This window comes from Durio zibethinus, chromosome 19 (assembly GCF_047325235.1).
Source record: "Durio zibethinus cultivar Kanyao isolate XHJ-2024 chromosome 19, ASM4732523v1, whole genome shotgun sequence".
In the NCBI taxonomy this organism is placed as follows: domain Eukaryota; kingdom Viridiplantae; phylum Streptophyta; class Magnoliopsida; order Malvales; family Malvaceae; genus Durio; species Durio zibethinus.
Genome location: NC_143180.1, coordinates 17,978,565 through 18,004,545, shown reverse-complemented (window position 1 = coordinate 18,004,545; position 25,981 = coordinate 17,978,565). Strand labels below are relative to the sequence as shown.

The 25,981-nt window shown below is 31.3% G+C and overlaps 1 protein-coding gene across 2 annotated transcripts; it reads left to right on the top strand.

Annotated features, from left to right (window-relative positions):
• Nucleotides 1–330: 330 nt before the first annotated feature.
• On the top strand, nt 331–23,934 carry LOC111309594 (uncharacterized). Of its 2 annotated transcripts, XM_089748737.1 has the most exons (8): nt 332–651; nt 729–791; nt 7,424–7,540; nt 12,711–12,780; nt 18,154–18,398; nt 18,919–19,035; nt 19,512–19,563; nt 23,064–23,934. In XM_089748737.1, exons 3-8 carry the CDS (start codon nt 7,448–7,450, stop codon nt 23,594–23,596), a joined length of 1,110 nt encoding a protein of 369 aa, XP_089604863.1. In that variant the 5' UTR covers nt 332–651; nt 729–791; nt 7,424–7,447; the 3' UTR covers nt 23,597–23,934. The 2 variants fall into 2 exon arrangements, with proteins under 2 accessions (XP_089604864.1, XP_089604863.1); XM_089748738.1 differs by lacking the exon at nt 7,424–7,540 and having other exon boundaries at nt 331–651.
• Nucleotides 23,935–25,981: the final 2,047 nt, after the last annotated feature.

Genomic DNA, 25,981 nt, shown 5'->3' with positions numbered 1-25,981 from the left:
TTTTTACAATTTTTTTTTTTAATTTTAAGATTTTTTGTATTCTTAGAACTTTTTAAGTGAATATTCTAAAATTTTTTTAAAATTTTGTAGAAATTTATTAAAATTTGTTAAAAAATTGATAAGACATTAATGATATGATATTAATTGAATTTTTTTTAGACATAATAATAACATTATGTTATTAAATATTATTATCATATTAATAAAATTAACTAATGGCATTAATTGAAAATACTAATTAAACTAAAGTTCATATGCTATTTTAAAAATTTTTTTTTTTAAGTATTAAATTGAAAAAAAATATATATTTCAAGAGGCAATTTTATATTTAACCAAAAATAAAAAATCCTAACTCCCCATTTTCTTTTCTTTGTCTATCCTTGAGAAGTTTCATTCTCTATTTAATAAATAACTCTTCATCTCTACGCTTTCTTCCCTCGTTTCTTCTCGTCGCCGCACCTGGAGTTATCGGCGGCAGCTTCATCTTACGCTTCCCTTGTTTATTATCTTAGGCCGCTTCTCCCTTTTTCTTCATTTTTCCCTTCAATAAAACAGCCTCCAAAACCCAATAATCGAAGACTATTTACTTCTTCACTGAAACCCAAAGCCTGTACTTTTTCTTTACAATTTTTGAAGACTTGAAAATCAAAGGTTAATGTTTGTGGATTTTCTTTTTCTTTTTAAGAATTTTCTATTTAGGATTATTTTAATGGAAAATTGTTTGGCAGGGAAGGGTGATTTTGGTTGACTAGTGTGACGAACCCAAGGGATTGAAAACTAGAATGTGCATGGTATGTAGCATTCTTTTCAATTGTTGGCCATGCCTCATTTATCATATCTAGGATATGATAATTTTAGACGTAAAATGATATGAAAGTGATATAGTTTAAAATTGAAAAAAACTTTATATGGGTTTGATAGAAACAAATAATATATTTCATATTTGACGTGTCTACACGAATTATGATATGATAATGTTTGTGTTTTCCACATGTTTCTCATGTAGCAAACACGATACGAACACACGGATTGTCAGATCTATCATATCCACAAATGCAACATTTTCACTCTATCTATTATGTTACCCAAAAGAGACATACAATACAATTGGCATGCTTGTTTTGTAGACCACCCCTCTCACCTTGCCCATTACTTTGTTATAGTGTGTTTGATTGTGTTTCATCATAATCTTTTCCTCTCTTCTACAGTTTTTATTCATGTTGCATCATAATCTCTTGAATATATGCTAGATTACCTTGTTATTTTATCAATGAAATTGTTTTGACAAATTTTAACTTCGAAATTGAATCTATTGGTTCAATTGATGAACTGGTCTAAGAAGCAGTGATCTTAGAGTATTTCTGGTAGTGTTTTACATCTTTGATTATGTAAGGCACTTGTAGACTAAAGAAATGAAAAAAAAAAAGAAGATAGATTTACTAAGTTAGGCAGTTTCTTATTGTCTTCAAATTTTCAAGCCATCTTGCGAATCAGTAATTTGTGCAATAGATTAAAAGTTCTATTGCTTTGGAAGTAGACATGTTGATTCCACTTTCTACTGGATCTAACATATCCTGATTATCATGTCCTCGTTATTGCTTTTGTTTCTTAGCATTAGCCAATAGCTTTTTTTTTTTTCATGTTTGATTTCTCTATGCTGCATTTCTTGTTCTTAATTGTCGTGTATTTTGTTTGAAATAATTAGTAATATGAATTCATTTTCAAATTCTAAACTCTAAAAATATTGTTCTTTGAAAATTTGTTCATGAACTTGTGGTTTTAGGCTTTTTTTAGGACTTTTGGTGCCTTAAGGGCTGAAGTGGGAGGCTGTCCACATTTAGACCCAAAAGATAACATAAATAGCTTAAGTGCATTATTTTAAACTTGTTAAAAGTATATTATTGCTCTTATTTGCGTAGTGGTTCATATACTTGGTCAATTTATGGTTTTTTAGGACTTTTTTAGCACTTGAATGGCTAATTTATAAGGCTGACAAATAAATTTTCATTGAGTTACCCACATAGCTTAAGTTCATTTGAAACTTGCTCAAAGTCTAAAAGCATTGTTCTTTTTAAAATTGTTCATGAACTTGGTGATTTTAGACTTTTTAATATGTATCTTTTTTTACGTGGAAGGGCCAAATTGGGAGGCTGCCCTTATTTAAACTCAAAGGACCACATAGATAGCTTAAGTGCTTCATTTTAAACTTGTTCAAGTTCTATTATTGCACTTGTTTGCATAATGGTTCATATACTAGGTGGATTATGGTTTTTAAGACTTTTTGAAAAAAAATGAAAATGATTAAGTAACGGATGAGACAAAGGAGAAGAAAGAAGCAAATGGAAGCTTTCCTTTATAGATTCTTACTCCCTGCAAAGAAAAAGAAGTGATAAGAAAGAGGTAGACCTTCGTGATGTTTCTCTAGTCACTACTTGAATAAATTGATTGGAAAAAACCAAAATCTAGATTTTATATTAGAAATGAAAGGTTGTTTCAAGCATGGTGATTCAAATCTTGGAATTCTTCAATATTTTGGAATTTAAGCTGTAAAAATAACAACGTACTAGAGTTGGAACAATTAAAGTAACTTGATACTATTCTTGTATTTTTTTAATAATTGAAAGAAATAAAATAATCAATTTTATTAAATAAAATCACAAGTTTTTACATGAAAGAAATAAATAAAGAGATTTTTTTAATTAGAATAAAAACATATATTTTTTTAATTAGAATAAAAACAAAGGAAATCTACAAAAAAACTGGACATAATAAAAAGGGTGAATATGAAATAATATAATCCTCATCATTTTGTGAATTATTGAATAGTAAAGTGAAAATTAAAAAAAATTTCATTAAATACTCATTATTAGAATTAACACTTTTTGAAATTTTGATTTATAGTTTCGTCTAAAAGTGCAAATCTGCTTTTCGTATAAGCTAAAATACTTAAAATTTTGAGAGCCAAACACATGGCTTTTGTTTATGAAATAGATAAGTTCTTCCATAAGCTAGACTAAACACCTAGTTAGAATAATAAAGTGAAAGGCAAAGTTAATTTTATATTATTTCTTTAGTTGGATTGGAATTTATGGGAAAGAAATGAGCGGAAAGAAAAGTTAGAGTTTGATTATAATCTTTAAGAAAAAAATGAGTGGAAAGAAAAGTTGGAGAAACGGAAAGAACGAATGGATCTCGGATATGCCAATGTTGGGGTGAGAAAGGAATCAAATTAAGTGTTTTTTATTTGGTTAAAAGCATAAAGGATGGCAATTTACTGATTATTTATTGTATCTTGTTTAGTTGATGAAAGTTTAAAGGAAAATAAAATAAAATGAAAAAAAAATCCATGGATTTATTTCCTTGTTTTTGGTTGATGGGATAAAGGAAGAAAAAATTAAGAAAAATATAAATAAAATTTCTAATTGTTAATTTTATTTGATTGATATACTAAGTTATGAACTTTTTTTTTTAAATAAGCTCATATTTTTCTATTTATAAGTGCTTATTCTATGATTTGTACTTAGATAAAGTTTCATGGTGATGAAATATGCAACGTAAATCATGTGACCTTGACAATTATTAATTGTTTGTCATTGACATCTCCATATATGGATGCTGATATGGCTTTTTTGATGGGCTAATATTGGTTGAGTGAGAAAATTTATCTTCTAACATATGACTATTATAGTCAACTAATTTTGTTATGTCAGAAAAATGTGTTAGAAAAGTCATGTCAAGTTTGAAAGATGTCTACTCGTCATGAGGCTAATGGTCTTAAAGCTCACATGTCACATGACATCTTTTTATCGAAGGACTTATTTGGGAATATGGGTTTATTTCGATATAATAATAAATGAGTAAAGTATTTTTGAGAAATTTGGGATAGTTCAAGAGCTTATAGTTTGCAATGCTTGGATAATGTTAAAAAGTGGAGGATATTGTACGTCTTCCTCGAAACTTAGCATCAAGTTAAGTTATTTGAAGGACATGAGATACTAAGGTTAGGGAGAATGTAAATTATAGCAAGGCAATTTGAGGTCCAACTGACCTAATTAGAGATTGAAAAGGAAGGAGTGGTTGAGTCAATTAAATGTATGGAATTAGGGAAAGGAATGGTTTTGAATGCCATATGATTTGTTAGAGGTTATCAAACATAGGTATCCCCACAATGTGTGGTGCTTATTTTGCGTTGGTAAAAGAAGTACACCTTTATGGTTGGTTTTGTTTGGTATATCTTTGAGAGGATTTTTCCTTCCTATTTTTCTTGTATTACAAGTAAGTTTTTATTTCCTTCTCTTCATTTTTCTTTAATATTTTTTGTTTTCAAATTATTCATAGATTAAGCAAAGCGTTATGATTGCGGTATGGATCAAGGCTTTGTTTTACCTCTCATTCACTCTAATTTGAAAATACTGAATAAATGGATTTTGAAAGGAAAGAAAGAAGTAAAATTTATTTTACCTTCTCCTTTTCTTATCCACAACAAAAGCTTTTATGTCCCTTCCATTCATCTAGTTTAAATGTATTGTAAGGTGTTTTTGTGATTTTATCACTTATGTAAGTTGTTTAAAGTTGCCAGTAATCTTTCAATTGTTGTAATTTTATCACTAAACTTTTTATACTTCTAATTTTGGAGCAAGTTTGGTCAAGGTATAAAGATGGAGAAAAGATATAGAAGTCAGAGAATATTCTATTAGAAATTGTTTTGAAAATGACATGGTACAAGAAAAATGACCAATTTGGAGAGGTCTAACAAAAAGTATGATGTGACATTATATTTAGCAAAAAATGTCACGATGAAGAAAAAGAAATAAAAATTACAAGAAAATGACTAAAATACTAAATGAGCTCTTGAACTTTCTCACATTTTGTAGGTAAGCCTTAATATTTTTATTATATCTAAATAAAACTTTAATCTTTAATTTGTATTCAAATTGTTCTTTTTTTTTTTTAATTATAGTCAACATCTGTTGGATTTTTTTTTTGTTACTATGGAAGTTTATGTGGCCTAAAATTTACACAATTACTTTTGGAAAAATAAAAAATAAAAAAAAATTATTAGTTTTTGTATATATCATCAAGCCACATCAGCTTCCATGTGGACCAAAAACTCTAGTTGGCATTGACTATAATAGAAGTCAACATTTTGTTTCAAATGAGGGTTTTTTTTTTTTTTTTTTTTTGACAAATTGAAGGATAAAAATTTATTTGGGTATGATAAAAACATGAGCTCACCTAGAAAAAATGAAAAAGTTGATTTTTGATTTGTTATTTTACCTCTAAGAAAATGTTGGGTTTTAGCATAAATTAAACATAGGGAAAGGACTTAATTGGATGGAGGAAATTTTATTTGAGAGTAAATGGAAGAGAAAATGACTTCGACCTTTTTACAAACTTGAAATCAGATTAAATTTTTTATGATGTGGTATTATTGAAAAAATGACAAAAAATGTAATATTTTAAATACACGACATAATACATATGGATCAAACATAATTAATTGAAAAAAATTTGAATTCGACTTGATTATTCTTAAGTTGAGTTCAAATTCGAGCAGTTTAATTTATGGATCAAGCCAAATTCGAATATTTTAATATTTAGCTTGAGTGACTTATTAGCTTATTCAAGTTTTTTTATTATTATATCTTTTTATTATTTTAATTATAAAATTACAAAATTACCCTTCAATATATATACCTAAATCTACCTTAAAAATCTTGTACCAAAAAACCTAACTTAAAAATCCCTAAATTTATCTTTCCTCTGCTTCTTTCTTTATCTGTGCTCTCACTTTGTCAGTCCATCCCTCCTTACCCATTCCTAACCCAAACAAAGTTCTATGAATCTTAAACAAATAAAATCCAAATAATCAAATATAAAAATTTGTAAACAAGAAAAAGGTGGAGAAATTCAAGCCATTCTACTACTAGCAAAAATAAAAAAAAAGTTTAAGAATATTTAAAAATTTAATTCCTTTATAATCTCACTTGTTTTTTGGAAACTCAAAATTTGAAAAACACTTAGCATCAAACACATTATTATAACTCATCAAACAAAATCAATCAACTATAAATTATTAATGAAAAGATAATTACTAACTTTTTTAATAGAATAAATCAAAAGAATAAAAACTGTAAACATTGGAAAGAATTTATTAACTGACATTTGAGTAAAATAAACATTATTATGGCACTCAATTTGAGATATAAGGATCACTATAAGGGTGTGCAGTTGCCGATAAGAGATTGAGAGAAAGAGGAAGAATTTAAAAGAGAAAAAGGCCATGAAGGGTTGGGAATGGGAAAAGAGAGATGGACTGACAGAGTGAGAGAACAAACAGAGAGGGAGGCAGAGGAAAGGTAGATTTAGGGATTTTCAAGTTAGGTTTTTTGGTACAAGCTTTTTTGAGTCTTGATTTAGGAAATTTTTAAGGTAAATTTAGGTATATATATTAAAGGGTAAATTTGTAATTTTATAATTAAAATAATAAAAAAATAATAATACAAAAACTCAAATAGGCTAACGAGTCACTCTAGCTAAATATTAAAATATTTGAATTTGGTTCGATTCAGAAAACCTAACTTAAAAATCCCTAAATCTACCTTTTTTCTGCTTCCCTCCCTATCTGCTCATTCACTCTGTCAATCCATTTCTCATTTCCCATTCTCAACCCATAACGCCCCTTCCTTTTTTAGATTCTTCCTCTTTCTCCCGATCTCATATCGTTAACTGCACACCTTTCTAGCAATCATTATGTCTTGGATTGAGTGGCATACTGATGCTTATCTTATTCAAAAGTTGGTTAATAAATTCTTCCCCATGTTTATAGTTTTTGTTCTTTTAATTTATTCAATTAAAAAAGTTAGTAATTATCTTTTCATTAATAATTTATAACTGATTGATTTTGTTTGATGAGCTATAATGATGTGTTTAAGGCTAAGTGTTTTCTAAATTTTGAGTTTTTAAAATACAAATGGGATTATGAAGGAATTGAATTTTTAAATATTCTTAAACTTTTTTGTTTCTTGCTAGTATTAGAGTGGCCTGAATTTCTTCACTTTTTTCTTGTGTAAAGATTTTTATATTTGATTATTTGGATTTTATTTGCTTGGGATTCATAGAGCTTTGTTATATAGTATATTAATCAAATTTGCAATTTTTTTTATCAAGCTTAATTGAGCGAGTTTGAGCCCAGCTTTGAGCCTTAACTTTCGATTTGAGTTTGAACTCAAGTATCACAATGTATTGACTTGGCTCGGCTCGATTACACCCCTACTAACCACAAGTAGATTGGTGAATTTGCACCTTGTTTAGACTCTTGTTAATATGGAATGCTTTAATCACTTTGTTGTATTGTTCAAAAAGTTTTATTTATACTTTTATGTTGAAACTGCTTCTAATGTTGGCTGTATTTGCCTTGTAGCTTTATGTTCTTTAATGTGCTATAATGGATCCCCATAGCCTTCCATTTGAAGTTGGTCAACTAGTTGAGACAAGATCTTTTTTGGCTGGTTATCGTGGTGCATGGTTTAGATGCAAGGTATATGATTATGTAGTAGAAACATGTCTTTTATTTCTATTAAAGAAAAACATTTGCTTTTTATTGTTACGTGTACTTGCTTGTTGGTTTAAGGAAAATGGCTTAGAAACATAGAAATTTACATTAAGATGCAACAAATTCTTCCAAGATAATAGAGAACAAAATTGTCAAATCAACTTCGTAGATCATATGAAAAATTTTGTTGCATTCATTTCATTAGATCCTCTTTCTATTAACAATTTTAATGATGATCGATCTTGAAAATTTTTAGGTCTTTTCTTTTTTAATTTAAAATTTTTGCCTTTACATTGAGTAAGGTTCTGTTGGATAAACTGAAAAATTAAGTGCTGAAAAATTTAGTACTGAATTTTTATACTAAATTTGATAATTATTGAATTTGAATTATAAAAACTATTTGGTATTTTACTGAAAATTAAATGCTGAATATAAATATATTGTTTGATAACTCTAAAATATTGAATTCTGAAAATTTTCATTTTATCTTTTTTACTTTCATTTTCATTGTAGATAATGAAGTATTTTTATGGGATAATAATTCATAAAAAAATTAAAAGAAATATTTATTGAATTTTTTCTGCATTAAGTGATAAGTAGGTTTATACCGACTTATCTTATTCAATATTTTTTGGTTGAAAAAATTCTTTTAAATGGATTTTAAAATGTGTTATCAAATGCATTGAAAAAAAATGAAATGTTGAAAATTTTCATTTTAAATGCAATGAAAATTTTCAACGGTTTATCAAACAAGGCTTAAGGCTCTTTTGACAAATGATGTTCATGGTGATTTACCTTTTGATTGGATTGTCATGCTTGGTAGGAACTTGAGGAGCCTTAACGGAGTGTTTGGATGCGGTATTTATAGAAGGGATTTCATTTCAATTAAGGTTTTCAGAAGTCTTGAAATGAATTTATTAGTTTGGGTTAAAAAAAAGGTGATTTTTCAAAATTCTTCCAAATCTTCTCTTATTTTACTCTACATTACCCACCCTAAAATACAAAACTAAAAAACAAAATATAATTTTATTTAAATATAATATATATTTTTATTTTTTCATATTATTAATATTATTTATACATTTTGACAAATCTAATGATATCTATATTGCATTTTTTATATATATATTTTTTTCTCTAATACCATTATTCTTCTTTTACGATTATTTTTTTATCTCATCAAATTCTAATATTTTAAATTTCTTTTTAAAACCTATTTATCCAAACAATACAATCGCAAATGCTAGCATTTTGAATTGATGCATTTTAAAATGCATTCATTTCAATTTCAAAATTTCTCATCCAAACGCACTTTAATGGTTTTTCCAATACTAAAAAAGCCATTGAACTTTATCATTTTACTTAAGCTCCTATATTTTCACCATACCCAATTAAACCTTTATATTTTAATTTTACCTAAATAGATTCTTATCTCAACCAAAAGGATAGCCTTTGTTATCGTTAATGCGAGCTTTATGTTTTGGTCCACTTGAATGGTGTGGAAAAAAATTGAAATTGAAAAACATTAATAAGCTTTTTTTTTAATGTGGCTTGATGACATGGGTAATGGCCTTGTTAGCTTGGTTTTGCCTCATAACAGTCGAAATGGATCTAGGGTAAAAGAAAAGAATTTTATTTTTTATTTTTCAACATATATATTTTTTAATTTTGGGCCACATCATTAGGCCATGTCATCTTCCATGTGGACAATTAAAATTCAAATGGAGTTGACCATAATAGAAGTCAACCTTTCATTTGAAGTAAGGGTTTATTTGGGTACAATAAAAGTACAAGGGCTTACTTAAGAAAAGTGGAATAGTTCAGTGCTTTTCTTTTAATATTTTAGCCTTTTCTTTTATTTCATTTTCTTAGTAATCAGTATGTCCATGTCTTCTAACATTGTAATCCCAAATTTAAGATTGTAGTAGCACCAAGAATAATGTAAAAAAACCCAGATTTAAGATCTACACTTCTTTCATAAAACACCTAATAGATAAAAAAAGAATAAAATAAAAATAAATATTCTCATACTTTACCACAATCCATAACAAAAGAAATCAATAAGAATTAGATAACATAAGCAATTATAAAACTCAACTTTAGTTGTGAACCCAACAAAATATCCATACACTTAACAAAAATTAGGCATAACATCTTAATTCGTGAAGATTTGATTGAATAATTGGTGAGTTAAAGTGGAGGGGATAGAAGCAAGGGTGATAAGAGAGTGGCAAAGTGAAAAGACAAGAAAGTACATTGGGGGCAAGACCAATTGGGCCACTAATGAGAAGGAAACATGGAGAAAAGAAAAGAGTGGCTTGAGCAAAAGTTTGTTTGGATTTGAAAAGATGTGGAATTAGGTCTCATTTCTTGTTTAATTTTTTAAACAATGCAAACAATTATAGTGCCTAAAGATGCATTTTTAAAAGATAGGGGTTGAATTAGACCTAGCAATTCATGTATCCACGTCGTGTAAAATATTGATAATTCATGTATTTGTGTCATGTTACACAAAAATTGCATGTTATAATTTGTGTTGACATGAAAATATGAAACATATTTTTTTGGTTTTTTAAGCCCATATATGGTTTTTGTTAAAATGTTAAACTGTATCAACTTTGTGTCTTTGATTCGTATTATTTTCGTTTCATGTTACTATGTCGTGTTTTAGATTACCAGTTTTAGGTCGAAATGTCTTTTTAGGATGATTTCAAGAGATTTTTAGATTTTACTCATGGTTTGGATGCATAAAAAAGGGAACTACAAATGCTTGTGATTTAATTGAAGACATTTTTGCCAATAGGAGAGCAATATTGATGAAGACTAAAGAGGAAATGGATGAAAACTACAAAAGTAATTTTTTATTATGAAATGCATTGAAGAGATGGCCTTGAATAGGGCATGATGATGCAATATAAAGTCATAGAGTTTATTAACATGGTGGGAGGACATAGTTTATTATTTTAGTTTAGTTTTTGGCAATTGGTCTTATAATTTGATGTTAGTTGGCATAAAAATATGTTGTTTTCGATGGAAATGTTCTAAATCATTTGGTTGGTTCTTTAGTGATATTTATTAATCATCATTGAAAAGGTAACAAACTAACTATGATAAACAATCCCTCAAAGTAGGAGGGGGTGAGTAAATCACTTTTTATAACTTGATGTCATGAGGAAAATTTTCAAAAAGAAAAAAAAAGAATGATATCAATCATTTCCTTATCTTGCTAGGATTTTGGCACTCTTTTGTATTAAAATTAAAATTTCATCTTACAATTTTAAGATGTTTCAAAATAATTCTCATTTTGTGAAAATGGATTGTGTTTTCTTGAAATTACCTTTATTGAAATATTAATCAACTCAAAAAATAAATTTCTTTGGATGGGCCAACCTTAAACTTTTGATAGCTAAAGTTGGAAAGTAAAACACAAAATAATCATGCATTAAATTTTTGGCTATTTGCAAAGTTTACATTCAGTTTGACACATAAAGATTATATTATGCTCCAATTTAAAACACTAGTGTGTGGATTTTAAGGTTGACATTTTTGGATTAAGCGTTATCAGCATCAATCAAGTCATATTGGAATAGTTAGCATATTATATGCAAATTCATCAACCTTGTCAGGTTGATTTGAAGATAAGCATTAGACTAGCTTAGTTCACAAATACATTAAAGGATTTGATCTTTTTAACATGTGTTCTACATTGATGGAACTAGAAAAACAAAAGGTTTGATATTTGGAATTGGGTGAGAAATCTATAATGTGAAGTATTTTAAAGATGGCAAGCAAAGTGACCATAAATGTAAAGAAGTTGCATAAGCAATATTATTGATTATGAAGAAGGACAATTGGGTGACTCTTGGTCAATCCATGGTTGTTGGGAGAAGAGGTAGAAGAATTTGTAATAATGATGTTAGCTAGAATGTAAGTAGAATTTTTATTGGCCAAAATGGAGGTTGTTTTGGGGTAGGTTTCTAGCATGTTAAGTGTTTAAAGTCTTTGGTTTTGGCCCCATTGCATTGAAGTTAGTGGACGTGCTTAGTAACTAGTGTTGGCTTGAGGAAGAAGTTAAGTGTTGGGTAGCCTAGATTTTATATTTTGGGTGTTGGGAAGGTAATAAAACCATAATGATTGATAAAGTGCTAGTGATTAGAGTTCATCAAATCTTGAATGTTGTCCCATTGGACAATAATTAATGGTTTTACAGGTTGTATGATTTTTTATAAAGTTTACAGTTTTTAATAGATTTCTAAATATGGACTAATGGGGGTTGTTGTTTTTAATAGATTTCTAAATATGGACTAAATAGTTAACTTAAGTTTTAACTAGGAGAAATGTGCAACAAGTGGTATAAAAATTTTAAACTCAATCTAATTGCTCTCTCTCTCTCTCTCTCTCTCTCTCTATATATATATATATATATATATATATATATATATATATATATATACATTTTACTAGGCCAATATATATTTCATTAATAATCTACAAGGATTACAATGGATAAAGACTAGCAACAATGCTAGCAGCAACAATCTGCTGCATGAGCAAAGTCACCAAGAAAACACCAAATAAATGTATAAACACCACAATCCTTAAAAATTACAAGCAGGAAACTCCTCAGACCAAAAAACTAAAACTCAAACACCTAAAGATTGGAAAACACCTTGAAATGTGAATGAAAACAAGGGAAAAAAGACTCCAACCTGATTAAACCTCTTCTAACAACCTTCAAAATAAATCCAGTGAATAGGAAAATGTAAATTTCTTAAAGCATCATCTTTAAAACCTTCCAAGACTTCTGAGAAACTTCTTAAACCCAAATGTGCATGTGTTTATGTAAATTGTATTTTCTTCATAAGGGGTCCTTTGATTTGCTTCTAGTTTGCATAGATCCTTCCTATTTTTCTTTGATAAAAATTGTTGTCTTGTGGAATATGATAAAGGAATCTCCTTTTAGAAACCACATCATATGCCATTATTTTATGTATAGTTTTAGAAAGAATATTGTTATTGAGTCAATTACTACAGTATTTCTGTTTATAGTTTGAAGCTTGCTTCTCTTTGAGTCATTCCTTGTCAATGTTGATGTTAGAGGAATAATTGTGGGAGATAAAATTTGCTCCTTGATTATCTCTGTGTTTTCCATCAGATTAAGGAAATTGGTAGGAGGAACAAGGAATTGGGGCATGCCTTGGAATATATTGATTTTCCAGATGAAAGTAAGTTCTCTATATGGCTAAGCTATTGTTTGTTTTAAAATGTGTCAAAATTTGTGTACTTCTTATGCATTATAAATATTTGTTTGCTAGAGATGACCTTATTGAATGAGAAATTAAAATGTGTTGTTGTTTATTGAGAGAAATTTCAGTGTTTTTGTAGAAAACTTAGAGAACAATTGTCTTTTTTCTCTTATTATTTTAGAATGAAGGAGTACATCAAAATAAATAGGTATAGTAATGCTCCTTATTAGGAAACAAAAATAATAAATGGAAAGAGAATTATTCTATTCTAAAATAGAAGCAAATCCTTAAAAACTTGACAATTAGAATAGTTGACTAAATTAGAAGAGTTAAGAAATAATTGCACTAATGAAGGAGAATCGGATTTCTACACTCCTTAAGCTGGTTTATGAATGTTAATCATACCCGCCTTGAATTTCAATCCACCAAAGATGCTTCTAGTTTAGTTAGCACATTTGCAATTTGAGAACTTGTGGGGATATAGGCCAGTTTGACCGACCCATATTCTATCTTTTCCTTTCTAAAATGTCGGTCCAAATCTATGTGCTTGGTTCTGTCATGATAAACAGGATTTTTGGCAATACTTATGGTAGCCTTGTTATCACAAACCAAAGTCATAGATGTCATAGTCTAAACTTTTAATTCTCCAAGTAACCTCATCAGCCAAATTCCTTTACATATAACATAGCACATTGCTCTAAACTCTGCCTCAGCACTGCTTTTAGTTACAACAGTTTGCCTTTTACTTCGCCAAGTGACCAAATTGCTCCAAACATAAGTGCAATATCCTATAGTGGACCTTTTATCTTTAACTGATCTAGCCTAGTTAGCATACATGTACATCACAATTGCCTTGTCCATTGACTTCTTAAAGTATGGACTTTCACCAAGACTTTTCTTTAAGTACTGTAGGATGCGATGAATAGCTTTGAGGTGCTCCTTGGTTGGATTATTCATGTACCTACTCAACATCCCCATTGCAAACTCGATGTTAGGTCGTGTGTGGAAGAGATAAATGAGCTTCCCAACTAGTCTTTAGTATTGCCCTTTGTTTGTGAGAGAGCTTCCATTTTCACTACCAATTTTATTGATTGAATCCATGGATGTATCAGCAGGTTTGCATCCATTCATGCTAGCCCTTTTTTTTTTTGTAGATCAAATACATACTTACATTGAGACACAGATATTCCTTTTTTAAACCTAGCAATTTCCATCCCAAGGAAATATTTAAGGAACCTCTAGTTCTTTATTTCAAACTCCTTTGCAAGGAGTTTCTTCAAATCATCTATTCCTTGTGGTCTCCAATGATTATGATATCATCCACATAAACAATAAGAATGACTCTTTTTCCTTCAATAATGAATTTCACAAACATGGTGTGGAAACTGAATGTATATTGAAAAACTGCTTCATCAGAATTATACAAGAATCTTAGGTTTATATACAACTAACTAGGGGTTAAACTAGGAAATTAAATTTTCCTTAATTCTAGGGATACAAATACTTAATTCTAGAGATACAAATATAAATACACAGATTACAAGATTACAACCAGCTGTAAATAAGTGTTTTCCCACACTCCCCTCAAGCTGGTGAATAGGTGTTTTCCATTCCCAGCTTGGAAATAATTTCTTGAAATGTTGCATTGCTGAGAGCTTTAGTCAACACATCTGCAAGTTGCCTCTTGGTTGATACATAAGGTGTACAAATCAACCCACTGTCTAGTTTCTCCTTTATGAAATGCCGGTCTACTTCAATGTGTTTTGTTCTGTCATGTTGCACAGGATTGTGTGCAATGCTTATTGCAGACTTGTTATCACAGTAGAGTCTCATTGGTCCATCCCACTTGATCTTCAAGTCTTCTAGGATAATCTTTAACATGGTAGTTCACAAATTCCTTGAGCCATTGCTCTGAACTCTGCTTCAGTACTTGATCTTGCCGCCACATTCTGTTTTTTACTCCTCCAAGTCACAAGATTACCACCTAAGAAAGTGCAGTAGCCTGAGGTGGATCTTCTATCAGTTACTGAACCTGCATAATCAGCATCTATATATGCTTCTAGAACTAACCTTGAATTTCTTTTGAATAAGATACCTCTCCTAGGATTGGCCTTCAAATAGTGCAATATACGGTAGACAGCCTGTAGGTGCACTTCTTTAGGACTATGCATAAATTGACTTACCACACTCACAGCATATGCTATATTAGGTCTAGTATGTGAGAGATAAATGAGTCTTCCAACTAATCTTTGGTATATCTCTCTATTTATAGCAGCATCTTCATTAGCTTCTCCAATTTTATGATTAGGATCTATAGGGGTATTTGCAGGTTTACATGCAAGCTTCCCAGTTTCCTTCAGAAGATCCATCACATATTTCTATTGTGAGATAAAAATACCATGCCGTGAGTGAGTTACTTCAATTCCTAGGAAGTACTTCAATCTCCCTAGCTCTTTTATCTCAAATTCTCTAGCCAAACACTGTTTTAGAGATTCTCTCTCTTTTTCATCATCTCCAGTTACAATTATGTCATCAACATACACTAATAGAACTGTGACTCTCCCTGAATCAGAGTGCTTGATAAATGTGTGATCTCCTTGACTCTGTTTATATCCCATTGCTAGCATCACTTTGGCAAATCTCCCGAACCAAGCTCTAGGAGACTGTTTAAGGCCATATAAAGCCTTTTTTAGCCTGCATACTTTGTTTGCTTCTAGATAACCTGCAAATCCCGGTGGAACCTTCATATATATTTCTTCTTCCAAATCACCATGTAAAAAAGCATTCTTTACATCAAATTGTTGAAGCTGCCAATTGTAATTTGCAGCTAATGATAACAAAATCCTAACTGTATTCATCTTAGCAACTGGAGCAAAAGTTTCCTGGTAATCCACTCCATAGGTTTGAGTGTAGCCCTTAGCCACTAACCTGGCTCTGATACCATGTGGAAACTGAATGTATATTGAAAAACTGATTCATCAGAACTATACAAGAATCTTAGGTTTATATACAACTAACTAGGGGTTAAACTAGGAAACTAAATCTTCCTTAATTCTAGGGATACAAATACTTAATTCTAGAGATACAAATATAAATATACAGATTACAATATTACAACCAGCTGTAAATAAGTGTTTTCCCACACATGGTATTATCAAATTGACATTAAAGGAATTCATACCTCTTCGCTAGCTTGGTTAGTCATTCAAATCAAGCCCGAGGAGACTATTTATGTCCATACAAAGATTTTTGGAGTTTGTACACTTTGCCCATGTTGACTTGCCTTTCAAAACTAGGGGGAATTTCCATGTAGACATCCTCCTCCAAGTCACCATTTAAGAATGCATTCTTGATGTCAAGCTAGTGGAGAGGCCAATCCAAGTTGGTTGCTAGTGACAAAAGAACTCTGATTGAATTGAGTAACACTTGTAGCCCATTTGGTTTTGGGAATAACCAAGAAAGATGCATTTTAAAGCTTTGGGATCAAGCTTGCTGTGGTTTTGTTGGTTGATATGAGCAAAGGCAATGCAACCAAAGAGTTTGATGGGAATGGAAGAGATTAACCAAGTTTGTGGGTAAGAGGCAAGGAGAGTTTGACAAGGTGGTTTAAAGCCAAGAACTCGAGAAGGCATTTGGTTAACCAAATAAGTTGCAATGAGGACAGCTTTTCCCAAAAAATGTTTAGGCACATTGGAAGTCAACAAGAGAGATTTAGTCACTTTTATCAAATATTTGTTTTTGCATTCGGCAACTCCATTCTGCTATGTAGTGTCAACACAAGAGCTTTGATGGATAATGTCATGATTGGTGAGGTAAGGGCTGAGAATAAAGTTGAAGTATTCCCTCCCATTGTTGGTTTTGAGGACTTAGATTTTGGCTTGGAATTGAGTTTGCACCATGCTAGTGAAGTTTTGAAAGATTTGGCCAACTTCGGATTTTTCTTTCATATGCAATACCCAAGAGAGTCAAGTATAATCATCAATGAATGTAACAGACCACTTAGAACCTGTGATATTATTACTTCTTGATGGTTCCCAAATGTCATTGTGAATCATTAAGAAAGATTGGGATGGTTTATAAGAAAGGCTAGGGTAGGTATATAGACTGTGTCTGAAAGTTGACAAATTTCACATTGAAAATCTTTAGGGATTTTATTGAATAGTGAGGGAAACAACTTTTTTAGGTACAAAATATTTGGATGTGCTAGTCTGTAATGCCATAACATGATAGGGTCATCCTTATTAGTATCAAAGGCTAAGGTTGTACAAGAGTTTTGTGGTCTCTCAAGTGCATCATCTTGAAGAAGGTAGAGCCCTACACACATTCTAGCACTACCAATCATCCTCCTCAAGCTCAATTTCTGAAATTCACACAAGTTGGGAAAAAATTTAGTGACACAACATCTATCCTCCGTAAGCTTACTGATGGAAAGTAGGTTACAGCTTAAATTAGAGACATGAAGGACAAAGTCGAGTGTTATGTCTTTTGAAACCACAATAGAACCTATTCTTGCCACCTTTGAGAGAGAGTTATCAGTGATTTTTACAGCTGAACTATCATAGCAAGGTCTATAAGGTGTTGAATAAGGATGCATCTCCAATCATGTGATTTGATGCTCTTAAATAAAAAATCCGAGATTTTGTATTTCCTCGTTGAACAGTTAAGGCATTTAGGAAATAACCTTTTTGTGCTAAGGTACTGTTTCCAAATGTTGCAGAGTTGTTTTGAAGGGTTTGTTGGAGGTTTTTTTGCAAAATTTCAAGTTGTTCCTTGCTGAAGGAACTCGGTTCTGTTTGTGGTTGAGGTTCGGTGGCTGCCACATTTCCTTGTCCATCTCTTTCTCATGCAAGTTTCCAGTTGGGAGGCTTCCTATGGATCCTCCAATGTCTCCTTAGTGTGTCCGGTAATCAGAAGAATTGGTCTTTTGGGAACATTGGGAACAGCAGCAAAAGTTGTCCTCCAAGTGTCAGCGTGACCTCTGAGAAAGAGTTCTTACTCTTGCTGGCCATGATGGAAACTCATTTGGCTACAATCTAATGGTTCAGGCTGACTAGTTCTGATACCATGTAGAAAACCTAGAGAACAACTATCTTTTTTCTCTTATTATTTTAGAATGACGGAGTACATTAAAATAAATAGGAATAGTGATGTTCCTTATTGGGAAATAACTTATAGGAAACAGGAAACAAAAATAATAAACGGAAAGAGAATTATTATATTCTAAAATAGAAACAAATCTCTAAAAACTTGACAATCAAAATAATTGACTAAATCAAAAGAGTTAGGAAATAACTGCACTAACGTATGAGAATCGGATTTCTAAAGTTTTCATTAATCTATGCCTTTTTACAGAAATACGTTGGACAAAGTTATATCAAAAGGGTGGTAAATCAAAGGACGGGAAGCGGACCTTGATGGTGCGCCCTTGCTTTCCTCCTGTTTATCGTGAAAATCAAATGCCTGATGTCAATACCATCTCAGAGGTGATTGTCATCATCAATGATGTTTGGAAGGTGGGTGATTTGGTAGATTGGTGGATTGATAATTGCTTTTGGTCTGGAAGGATAACTGAAAAGTTGGGGGATGAAAAGGTTAAGGTAATATAGTTTCATCTATGCTTTGATGTTTCTAATAGATTGGATTTCTTGCATTTTATTTCAAGAGTCATTTGGAAAAGGCATCGACATTTTGTTTCCTGTAATAGTAAGCTCATATCATATCAGCTATGCTACAATTATGGTTCTATAAGATATTTTCTTAAACACTCACTTGTCACTTCTATCCTACCTAGTAGCCACATCTCTTATGTTCCAAATCCAAACATTCTCTCAAGTTGGGATTAGGTGGAGTAAATCTCAATTCAATATATTTCTCATATAGAACTATTTTCTTATGAGTATTAGTTTGTAGTGTTTATGAGAAATAAGGTGATTGTATATTGTTCCCATCTAGCTATGGTAGGTATCCACAAGTGCCTGTCCATATAAACAGTTTGTTTAGTTTGTTATGCTCCTTTTCAGTTTAAACTTTAAACACTTTTCTCATTGAGAATTAATTATGATTGTTGATTCTGTTCTAATGTTTTTGGTTTTATGTGTTTGCTTCTTGTTTGCATAGATTGAGTTGCCACCTCCTCCTGTGGGTGAAGGGTCTTCATATGAGGTTTTGTGCAAAGACTTACGTCCATCGTTGGATTGGTCTGTGAGTGAGGGCTGGAAGTTGCTTCTTCCCAAGGTTGCAGTCTTACACTCTTTCTCCTCCCTTGCATTTTTATCTGATCTAATCTTGGTTTTTTCCAGGCTTAGTATTTCTTTTGAATTTGTTCAACACCCAATATCCATTGATGCGAGAAGGCATAACAACTTGATATAGAAATGACATGAAAACAAAGTTTGATGTGATAGAAAATCATGAAAACATAGTCAGAGAACTTAGCACATTTATAGATTTGTCTGAAAGTTTCACTTACTTTGTCTCCATAGTTTAACCCCTGACCTTCAGAATTCTTGTTATGAAGTTTCTTTCATTTTGACAATTGTTGTTCTCAGTATTTGGAATTTAAAAAGCAGTTCTTTGGTGCAAAATATGTCTTGTCATCTGTGGACATATTTTATCCTATTATGTCTAAGGCAATTTATGTTGACATTGAGGTGCCTATTGTAAACTTAAATGCTTATCAATTTTTTTCCCAATTAACTTTGTTATTATAGGAGAATAAATATCATCTTTGTTGTGCTCGGATAGTCAAGTCTCTTAATCGAGGTAAGAATGCTTCTAATCATTCTTTTGGCTGCTCAGTGTTTTGATTTTTTATGATGTGTTATGTTCATGTACAGAAAGAATGGGTTGTTTTCCTTTTGATTTATCTGTATTAAACTTTTGGCAAGTTTAATGTAGTAAGCTTATTGCAAACTGGAAATTTGCCTGGCATCTTTTAATTTAAACGAGTAAATATTTCTTTAAAATTTTGAAACTAATTTCTGTCATGTTACTATTAATCTGATCATATTTTGTTAGGAGTCATGGCTTTCTTTGTTAAGGAGGTAATAATATATATGGTCAAATTGTATTGTAAGTCCTTGTACTTGTCACAAAATGCAGATTTAATTCCTCTGCATTAATTTTAATATTTGGAAGTGGATTTTGAATTTCAATCCTATCATATAAGTGTCAAAATTCTTTTGTTAAATTGTATGACATGGCAACTGACCAAATAATGTGTCTTTTGACCCGATGATGTGGCATAATTTTTACTGATTAAATGTATCTATTTTTTGACATGTATTATTCTTCATTTTATATATCACTTAAAAGACAAAAAGATATCACGCTTTGAAAGGCCTCTTCAGACTTCAGAACAGAAAATACCTAATTCTCTATCTCAATGTCTGCAGCCAAGCTTTTATCTTCGCCATTTGACATGTTAATCAGATTTCTTCTTCACCTAGATCTCTACATATATCTTCAAAATTCTATTCATTCCAGTTCCATTTCCATTTTCTCTGCTTCATAAAAGGATTTTATGCAAATCGCAACAAAGATTTGAAAAAAGATAATCTACAGATGTGGAGAAATGGAGAAGGTTTTGCAATAATTGCTGGAATGAGATGACATTTTCTCAGATCACCTTTTCCCCATCAATAGTTTTCCTGTTTCTTTTCTTAAAATTCACATTAATTTTCTCATTTGCTCAGTTTTATGGGTTTTGATACTTGTGTAGAAGAGTTTGAGGCGCGAATATGTTGGTTAGAAAGTTGAGTTTTTTCTTCAGTTGAGAGTAAAAATCAGTTTAATATGTGGAAGAGTGTTGACGACGGGAATGAGGTTTCAGATTGAATTGTTCTCAAATAGTCCATTTCCAGATTTTGATCTGGAGATCAACCTTACAATTGGCCCTAGGTCCCAACTTTATTGTTCTTCAAGCTACCCATTTTCACCATCTTTGTAGTGTCCATTTGAACTTTCAATGAGATCCATTTTTCTGGGTAGCTGTTGTAGTGGTTGCAACAATGCCAATGTTACCATTGGTTATGCTCGTTCGATTTTTTTTTTTTTTTGGGTTTAGGATTAGGGAAATCAGGAAGAAATTTAATCCATTTGGATTTTTTTGGATTTTAGGTTAGTTTTAATTTGTGGTGATTTTTTTAATCCACATCACAAATATAGAGCCCATTTAATCAGTAAAAATTATGCCACATATTCAGGTCAAAAGACACGTCATCTGGTCAATTGACATGTCATTCAATTTAACGGAAAAATTTAACATTGTTTATGAGTGAATTGAAATTCAAAATCTCAAAAAGTAGAGGTAATTCAAATATTAAAATTAATGTAGAGGGATTAAATTTGCATTTTTTGACTAAGTATATGAATTTATAGTACAATTCGACATATATATATATATATATAAAGAACAAACAATAACTCCTAAATTATACAAAATGATAACCCTACTTAACGTTATATTTGGATAAATATTAATAAAGTAAACGAAAAGAAAGGAAAGGGTACATGTATCTCTTGTTTAGATAGTTAAAATTAATAAAAGAAAGGAAAAAGAATTTTAAACACTATCTTTTGGATAAATAGTAAAAAAGAAAGAAAATAATTCATCATAATATTTTTTTTTACAATTATTACCTTTTTTTTAATAAAGTAACATATAATATACAAATATATCTTTATACTACTTAATTTTTATAAACAAATCTTTTTGAACAAAATTAAACATGTTTAACACAGTAAGATGTATTAGTTAGTTATTGATTTATTCTTAATTTTGTGTGTAATTTAATCTTTTAATTTATTCTGATAATAATTTGGCTTGTTTTGTTGTTAAGACTTGAAAAATCATAAAATATTTATAAATTATAATGTTATATAAAATACTTATAAAAAGAAATTATCTTTATAAAATGTGTTAGTTACATAATCAAATCTAATGTCATAATAAAAATATGAATATAATAATCTTTTCATAAAAATAAAATTTTTTCAACTTTCTTTTTCTTGGCTTTTTTCCCAAATTAAGATATTAAAAAAATAAGGATTACAAAGGAAACCAAAAGTTATTGGGTTTTCATTTCTTTTCTTTCTTTTAAATTAAAAGTTTATCCAAATAAAAAAAAAGATTTTTCTATTTCCATTGCTTTTTTACTTCATTTTCCTTTCCTTTTCTTCCCCTCTGTTTAATCCAAACATAGTGTAAAGGATGTCATATACCAACTTCTATAGATTAACTAACAAAAGAGTAACTGAATATATAATTTTTATTATTTAAATTGTATTAGCTTTCATTATTTAAAGATTTTATTTATGTTTATCATACAATTTATGTCATTTTTAAAATTTTGTTCAACACAGTAAATATTTATTACTCATGTTATCCCTCATCTATAATCTCTCTCTTCCATGGCTGCATTAAACTTCTTTTCAATCTCTTACTTTCTTCCAAAATGGTAAAAACATATATGAAAGGTCAAAATTTCTTTTAGAATTTAAAAATAAAATAAAATATAAATAAATAAATAAAGATGTCACATTTCAAATAGTGGTTGAGTCAAGTGTCAACCAAAAATGTAATGTCTTGTGGTTTCATAGGTCAAAAAATATTGTAGCCTATAAATTTGGCAGCTATTGTACTATAGCTGTGGTTAGGAAACCTAAAACTAGGTCAATGAGATGTAGGAAAGCTGTGTCTTCAAATTTCAATGGTTATCTTTGTGAAACTTCTCAAGGTTAGATGAAAAATATTGCTACTATATTTTGTACTATTGCTGTTTTTTTTAATAAATCTATAATTATTGGTGCACATTTGCATTTCCTTGAATTAGTTTGGTATTTGCTTTCTTTGATCTTTCACATTTGATCTCTTGTTGTTGTTGTTGTTGTTGCTTTGGATTTTTTTTTTTTTTCTTCGGTGTCCAAGCTAGTTGGTTGTTCAAGTATGTTATTTTTACATAAAAAGCTTCCTGTCTTTAGCTTGGTTGTAGAGCAGTCATAGCAAAGTATAGAAGAAGCTCTATAGAGCAGTCATAACAAAGTATAGAAGAAGCTCTATGTAATTGTTAATACACTAACCTCGACTCTTAAATTTTGTTTGATAACCCTTCCCATCAGCCTATGTCTCATCAACATGATAGTAATTTACAAGTGTCACTTAACTTTAGCTTTGCTGTTCTTCTGATATCTTTCTTATTGCTTATATAGTGACTTTTGATTAGCTAGGTGAACTTACCTTACATGGGAAATGGTGGTTGCAGGGGGTTCCCCAAACTTGATAGATCACACTTTCAGTGTGAGGGACAAGGATGCTCAGCCAACAGCTGGAGCATCAGTTGAGCATGAGGGTTCTTTATCTTCTCATATTTCATCTGGACCCTTACATCTTCCATATAAACGACTGCAACTGGCAAAGAAATCTTTGAATGAAAAACAGACAAAAACTAAAGAAAAAATTATAGGCTTGACTGTAGTGGATCATGTCCCTAGAAAAACCAGTTGCTCAGATAGTGTTTCCAGTTCGCCTATACAAGATACCTCAACACAAATGCCAGGAATGGCAATTCAAAGTGACAAATATGATGACAATGGATTAAAGAAGATGAAAATTGATGAAAGAATTTGCTTGAATTCCACATCCTCTGATACAATTGAAGCTGCAATTTTGGATTTGGAGGAACTTATTTGTCGTGTTAAATGGCTTAAGCATATCTTAGAATTCGGAACACCATTATCAGATAGTATGAAATCGTCTTGGAAGTTTATAGAACACCGAGCATCAAGGCCAAAATGAGTGCCTGCGCAGAAGGCTAGTTTGCATGATTCGTAACCATGTAGTATTCTTCATTTTTCTTTCAAGATTGGTGAAGGCAGTAGCATTCATATCTGAAGGAGCCGCCTGACTTGGATTGACAAAAATTTTTGTACGTTAGTCATCTTCTTGTAGAGTATTTTTTTCTTTTTATTTGTAGAAAATATTCATGGCATCCAAAAGCTCAATTTTTTACTGTAGTTTTAACCCAGTTTTATTTTGCGTTTCATGCTTTACATCCTGACGTCTGTTGGTTGAATGAATTGTAAATATTGGGTTGAGTTTTAGGTCCCAGCAATGAAGCAAAGTTTGAACATCAATATCTCTGTGTTAATGAAAGCAAGGTATATTTTTAGCCAATGTGATAGTCTGGAGACATTTCATCTATAATTTTTTTTTTATATAAAATGTTTTAATTAATTAATTACAATAAAGAATTATTTGTGGATTTTATATAATTTTTTTTATGAATCTTATATAATATGAAATTATAATTGATAAATTGCACTGTAATAAGTAAACAGTAATTGTTTGGTAATATGTTTGGTATTAAGTAAAAGTTTGAAGTTTTGCTTTGGGATATTCTGTCCGTAGGAATTGAATGGAGATGTCAGAAGAAGCGATGCTAAATCTACTTTCACTACCCAAATCGGCTGTCTATTTGTCTTCAAAAAAGAAAAAAGAATTGATATTGTAAATAATGTCTAGTTTATTGTAATTAAAAAGATGCATGAGTCATGGTCTGCAATCTAGTTCTAAGACAAGTGGATCGAGAGACGTAATTTGTTCGTGTTAGTGCAGGCGAAGGATCGGAAAGGATTGAAACCAAGGTCTTAAAGGCATAAATGAGCCTTAAGTGTGTAGACCAGGACTTAGACTTAGTTGTGAAAGCATAATGAGGTGAGCAGCCTAGTGTCAAGAATGGAGATTGTTCGTTGGAAGGATCTAGAACACCCTAGAAGAGTGTCATGGGTAAACAGGCATAGAAGGCTCTAGATTAGCCTTGAGACAGGTCAAGTGCACTGGCGTAGACAAGTCTGGAGAAGCTTGGAGCCAAGGCAAGTGTATGGGCACCGAAAGTTCTAGAAAGCCATGGCGTGAGAACAGTAACGAGCAATATAACACCTAGACAAGAAAGACTTTAGAAGGCCCTAACTACCGACAGAGCAGTGACCAGATGGAAAAGGTTCTGGAACCTGTTAGGCACGGGCATTTAGCGGGAGCGTGTGAACTTTTCCAGACCCAAAGCTCAGCAGGGAGTTTGGAACAAGCTAGATTTTGCAAAGGACTTAGTCGACCTAGGAAGTGTCTAGGGTCCATGGAAGGGTTTAAAAGGCCTACGAGGGCCACACACTTGGATCAATAAGGGTCATATGTGCTAAGGAGGCTCAAGTATAAATAGGGGCCTTCCCTTTCATTTGTACGTAAGTTAGAAGATAAGCAAGTAAGAAGAACCAAGTCATAGACTTGCGCATTGAGCAATTGTATATAACATCAAGTAAATTGAAGTTACAATTGCTTTAACTCTCATTCCTAGCTTTCTCGTAATCCCCTAGGGAGCCAACGGAGTGCATGGCACAAGTGTTCGGCACAAAGTCAGAAAAGAGGCTAACTTAGGCACATGGATGGTAGTTTCGAGCCTAAGGCCGCATGGGTGTTAGGCTTAAGTTTTTGACCCGTGATAATTGATATTAGAGCCAATTTCAATTGAAATTGGTATCAGAGCAAGTTATGACTGTGGTGGAATCAAAACCTTCATTACAATTAGAGTTGGTGTCGGTTTAGGTTACGCGAGTAGCTTATGTGCTAGTGTGCCAATTATGCTATCAACTTGCAATGGGGTTGCGTATTGCGATCATTATTGGTTGTCGATGCCAAGAGTAAAGCATAAGGACAGTTGAGTGCTCCTAAGAATGTGCAAAAAATCTTTAGTTCAAACTTCGTGTTTGTGGTTAAGTGCACAAGTGATGCACAAAAGGGATGCCATCCACAAGCAAGGTGAGAAAAGCTAGTTCAAAGGAGAGGTTGTCATACACCAAGGATCGCATACGAGTGCTAGACTCTGCACGAAAATAGTATGAAGAATGATAAAAGTCGTGGGTAAGAGACAAATGAAACAGTAAGGTATAGGACTTGAAACAAGAGCATTGCCATTGTCGAGTCAATGGTCGAGACTAAGTGCACTAAGTTTTCATAGCCTAAAAAAGGCTGAGCCCAAGGGTAAGGGCTTGAGTGGGGAAGACGAGAGTAGTAGTTCTTTAAAGGAAGAGGAGGCCAATGAAGAACCACAGCATTGGAAGGCAAGGAACAAGGATTTGATCTAGGATAAAAGTACGAAAACCATGTCATTTAACTACTTCTTGTGCT